General features: G+C 37.7%; 1 protein-coding gene across 5 annotated transcripts in view; it reads right to left on the bottom strand.

Moving 5' to 3' along the window:
* The window catches only part of top1mt (DNA topoisomerase I mitochondrial), a 26,314-nt gene extending 21,502 nt beyond the window's left edge, over positions 1-4,812 (bottom strand). The window contains exons 1-9 of one of the 5 annotated variants that reach the window (XM_016499804.1): positions 4,715-4,812; positions 4,496-4,557; positions 4,340-4,418; positions 4,234-4,268; positions 3,119-3,158; positions 3,007-3,032; positions 2,825-2,879; positions 2,455-2,735; positions 953-1,068 (exon numbers count right to left, since the gene is read on the bottom strand). In XM_016499804.1, the coding sequence (XP_016355290.1) occupies positions 953-1,068; positions 2,455-2,735; positions 2,825-2,879; positions 3,007-3,032; positions 3,119-3,158; positions 4,234-4,268; positions 4,340-4,418; positions 4,496-4,527 (664 nt within the window). In that variant the 5' untranslated portion in view covers positions 4,528-4,557; positions 4,715-4,812. Of the gene's footprint in view, positions 1-952; positions 1,069-1,660; positions 1,828-2,454; positions 2,736-2,824; positions 2,880-3,006; positions 3,033-3,118; positions 3,162-4,233; positions 4,269-4,339; positions 4,419-4,495; positions 4,562-4,714 lie in introns of those variants that run through there. The other 4 variants (XM_016499803.1, XM_016499802.1, XM_016499805.1 and 1 more) reach the window with 4 other exon arrangements.
* Between the last annotated feature and the right edge of the window lie 754 nt (positions 4,813-5,566).

Raw genomic sequence — 5,566 nt, 5'->3', positions numbered from 1 at the left:
TCACTCTCACACTCACTCACTCTCACACTCTCACTCACTCTCTCACTCACTCTCTCACTCTCACTCACTCTCACTCACTCACTCACTCACTCACTCTCTCACTCTCACTCACTCACTCACTCACTCACTCACTCACTCACTCACTCACTCACTCACTCACTCACTCAGACAGACAGACACACACACAGACACACAGACACACACACAGACAGACACACAGACACTCACACAGACAGACACACAGACACTCACAGACAGACACAGAGAGACACACAGACAGACACAGACAGACACTCACACAGACAGACAGACACTCACACAGACAGACAGACAGACAGACAGACACACACACAGACACACAGACACACACACACAGACACACACAGACACAGACACACACACACAGACACACACAGACACAGACACACACACACAGACACACACAGACACAGACACACACACACAGACACACACAGACACAGACACACACACACAGACACACACAGACACAGACACACACACACAGACACACACAGACACAGACACACACACACAGACACACACAGACACAGACACACACACACAGACACACACAGACACAGACACACACACACAGACACACACAGACACAGACACACACACACAGACACACACAGACACAGACACACACACACAGACACACACAGACACAGACACACACACACAGACACACACAGACACAGACACACACACACAGACACACACAGACACAGACACACACACACAGACACACACAGACACAGACACACACACACAGACACACACACAGACACACACAGACAAACAGACACACACACAGACACACACACAAACAGCTTGTTTCTGTGAAACTGCTTTGAATCAGTCTGTAGTGTATGAATAAATGTGACTGCTGTTGGACTCAGTGAAGCAGAAGACATCATCATGTGTTTACCGTCATAATAGAAGCAGATGTTATCAGGCAGCGGCTCGTATTCAGGAGGGAAATACGGTCCTTTGTGCTCCAAACTGCTCCATTTCTGAGTGTCTGATGACTTTCCTTCCTCCCACCTGAACGATCAATCACAGGTCAATCACAGATCACACAATAACACAACAGAGAGACAGAAATATAGCGCACAGCAGTCACATCTGCGGATTCAACCTTTCCAAACATTAAGAATACACTTTATGCAAGTTTAATGAATCTGTAAATATATACAAATCATACATTAATAATGTAATAACTAAAATCAACAATTAAGTAATTGTTTAATTTAGTTAAATAATTATTAATTTATTATTATTATTATAAATATTTTTAATAAATTATAACTTAATCATTATCAAGATTTCAGGTTAATATTTAATAAACGGTCTCTTCCAAATAATATGATCTCAAAGCTGCAACACACAATTCTACAATAATTCTGTCATTAAAGTGAAATTCAGCATGTCAATAAAAAAAACTTATTTTATAGTTGTTATATAGCGAGTTATGTAGGTATAGTTTACGGGTCACAAAAGCTTATGTGGACGCGTGATAACACTGATAATTATTAATAATAATAATGAAAATGAGCATTAACGAATATGAATCTGATAGCAGCGGAAGGGTCTGAACTCTGAACTCGTGTAAAGTGATGTAAACTCGTGAGCTGACCTGCAGTCTGACAGAGTTTTGGCGGCAGTCGCATAATAATATCTGACTTTATTACGTTCCGCTGAAATATAAATGAATCGCGAAATGAAACGCAAACATGTTTTCATTCCTTGCAGACGCGGCGGACAGCAGACATGTGCTCGTTTGCGCATGCGCACTCACGACGCGCTTCCGGGGGGGGGTGTCACGTGTGTGTGTGTGTGTGTGTGTGTGTGTGTGTGTGTGTGTGTGTGTGTGTCCGACCAATCACAGCCGACTACAGCTCCGCGCACGTTACGTCCTCCAATATTTGACAGACGCTGCTTCAATCACCATTACGTTAAATATTATTACTTCATTCACTTTATAAATTAAAAATGCAATAAAAAGTCACATACATTACAGAGCAAAATTGAGAAATTACAAACGAACTCCTTTTAGAACACAAATAAACTCGAATTCACACTGAACTGAATTAATTTAAAGAAATTATAACAAAAGAATTACATTAGCCCAACACTAGTTTAATGGAAGGTCGTTTCCACCACAGATTTATTTATTTTTACCTTCCAAATCACAATTCAATAACTTTTTCCCATGCAGTTCTGAGGAAAAAAAAAGTTTTTTAATTTTTATTCTGTGGCAAAAACAAGCTTCCATAAGTCTATGTATTCCCTTATATCCAGATTTGATTTATCCTAAGTTTATTTTAAAAATGAAGTTCATTATTTACACTGATTGTATGAACTGAACTTCGGCTAAAACGATCAAATGGATGATTAAAGACTACCTGAAGGAAAACAGCGGACACCTACCACTTCCACTTATCAGACTCCTCCCCCTTCTTCTTCTCCTTCTGGTCTCCGTCTTTCTTGGTCTTTTTGTTCTTCTCTGCTTTATGTTCAGAACTCGTCTTTTTCCTTTTCCTCCCAGACGACTGATTCTTGTCGTGTTTCTCTGGGCTCTCTTCATCTTTGACCCTCTTCTTCTTCCTCGTCTGGACAGATTCACACAGGTTTTCATCCTCGCCGCACAGCTTCACATCTGCAGTCCTCTGCTTATGACTGTGACGCTGCTTGCTGCTTTTTGATCGAGTCTGAGAACCAATCATTAAACATCATTAAACCCCACAGACATGGCCATCAGGAGCAAATACATCAAGTAAATAAAGTCAAATCAACATACCTTCTCTTTGTTTTTGTTGATTTCTGGAGAACCTGGTTTCTGCTGTCCATCATTTCTGATTTAAAGAAACAGTACACTATTTCTCAATTAAACTTATTTCCATATTCTAACTCTAGAAAGTTAAATTCATCATGCAGCTAATATTTTTCATTGCTTAGCACAATCAAACCGAGATATCTTGCCTTTCATCAGGATCTACTTTGACATCCTGTGAAATTAACATGCAAAATCAAACACCATCAGATTGAAACTCAGGTATTTCTCATATATTTTAAGTGAAACATGAGCGCTTACCTCATGCGTGCCACCATCTCCTGCTTCACATTTCACTGCGCTGCTAAAACTCATGAACATCAGACTATTGTTTGACACAGAACCTCACAGCTAAACGAGAACGTTCCGGCAAGGTTCTCTCAAAGTTATGAACAAACACTCTAGTTGGACATTCATGTCATGTTTTTTAAATGTTACAAGTCTCAGAATGTTCAGAGAACATTTAAAAGTAATGCTCCCATAGTGTTCACAAATTAAAAAAATGTATAATCTCATAGCCACCCACATGAAAAAATACTGTAGTAATTTATTGTAAATACTATAATGCTTTTGAACCATACTACAGTAAAGTGTGTTATACTGTATATATTATAGTATTTACAATGCTTTGTTAATGAATGCTACAGCATACTGTATAGTGAACTGATAAACTGTAATAAATACTGTAGTATACTTTAGTTTTTACTATGGTAAACTGTAGTGTATTGTAGTATAATATACCCTATAGGTGTAGAAAACCTAGTACAGTATTGGGTAAAGTAATTTGTTTCTTGTCCTCATTTGGATAAAAGCGTCTGCTAACTGTTTATGTTCCTATAGTTGTTATATTACCACAGCAGTTATACAATTACCACGATAAATTAATTCAAGTACTTTACTATTGTATGGTTCAAAAACGCTATAGTATTTAGGCCTACTATAAATTAATACAGTATTTTTTCCATGCAAAATGTTTTTTTTAATATAAAAATTAATAAAAAATTAAAAATTAAAAAAAAAGTTTTTTAAACATTTAACCTACTGTACATTTTGAACGTTCAGAAATCATGTTTTCTAAATGCTTGCAGAATGATAAAGTGGAATGTTACATTTGCATAGCCATGAAAAAAAAGTTCTTACAACATTTAAAAAACTGGACGTTTTGAACGTTCAGAGAACGTTTAAAAGTAACATTCCCATAATGTTTTTTTTTTTTTATTATAAAATTGCACGTTCCTATGACGTTTGCGTAGCCACATTTTTTTTTTTAAACACTTTCAAAACCGGGCGTGCTGAACATTCTGGAATAAGTTTAACGTTAGCTAAACGTTCTCCGAGCACGTTTTTGTTCATGTTTCGCACTAGTAGAGACGCACCTGCTGACTCCAGATGGCCTGTCCGACTGCTTCATCTGTTAATGACACAATCATTACTCACTCACATCTTTCCTTCATTAGTGATCTTCTGTCGCGATTATTTTACCTTTGAGGAGGGTTTGTGTTTGCCGTTCAGCTCAGAGTCCTTCTCTCGGTCTTTAGAGGAGCGTTTGGACTTCTTCTCTCTGACACATCAAACATCTGAGTCAAGTCAACAATGCAAGAGCTCTGTTCGAGTCATGAGTACACGAATCTTTCTGACCTTCTGTCCTGTTTTTCCTTTTCCAGTTTCATCCTGTACGTTTGTATTTTCTGCACAAGTCACTGCAAGGACAGTTGGTCTAATCAAGCATTTGCAGCAGAAATAAAGTCTAAACTTGCAAATAAAAGCCGACTACTGATCATCTGCGCAGTTTAGTCTAAACTCAAAGCATTGAAATGACTCGATTATTTGTGACTCGGGTGTGAAATCTCTTCGTACCTGAGGTTCTCTCACAGCGGCGTCAGAATGCATGTTACCTGTCACACCTGAAAGGTTTTAAGTTCCTCATGCAATCAACTGCGCAAAATCAGCCACAGCGCCACCTGCTGGAACAAACCCACCTGAACATGAAGAGCACATCTGTGATCTCAAGACATTTGGAGCTGTGTGTGATTATTGGATGGAAAATAACAACACGGGGTCATTTATACTGGATCCTATAAAATAACTATTTTAAAGTAGAGACAATCTGCCAGTGGATTTTACATGAAAGTTCAGGATCTTATTAAGATGCATGACTTTTCCACTCATGTAAAACAAGCTTAAATATTCCCTTCACTAGAGGAAGCTGGCCTTAAAATCAACACTTTCCGAAAGCCGTTGATCTCCAGTGAAGTGCAAGCCAATAAACCACAGCCTGTTTTCTGTAAATATAAGACTTAAGTCTTTAAAATAGCTATAATGTGATTTGATGCCAGTTGCATAAATAACCACTATTTCTGCAGGTTTCATGAAGATAAACAATGTTGGGGAAAGTTACTTTTAAAAGTAATGCATTACAATATTGCGTTACTCCATAAACAAGTAACTAACCACGTTACTTAGTTACTTTTTATGGAAAGTAATGCGTTACGTTACTTTTTAAATCTGGACAGGGCTTGCTTGTTTGTTTTTAAAATAAAAAAAGTTATATTTTTGGCAAATATAAAAGCCTTTTCACACCAAAAGTGAAATGAAGAAGCCTCAGGCTGAAGGGAAAGTACAGTAGAATACAGAAGACATTTCAACACACTTCAGCAATAAAAAAAGACACACAAATGTTTGTCTAGAGTAATTTTTGCTTATTAGTAT

Source organism: Sinocyclocheilus anshuiensis, unplaced genomic scaffold, assembly GCF_001515605.1.
Source record: "Sinocyclocheilus anshuiensis isolate Anshui unplaced genomic scaffold, SAMN03320099.WGS_v1.1 scaffold1814, whole genome shotgun sequence".
NCBI lineage: Eukaryota > Metazoa > Chordata > Actinopteri > Cypriniformes > Cyprinidae > Sinocyclocheilus > Sinocyclocheilus anshuiensis.
Note: the sequence above shows the minus strand (reverse complement) of the source record. Positions and strands in the feature narration are given on the sequence as shown.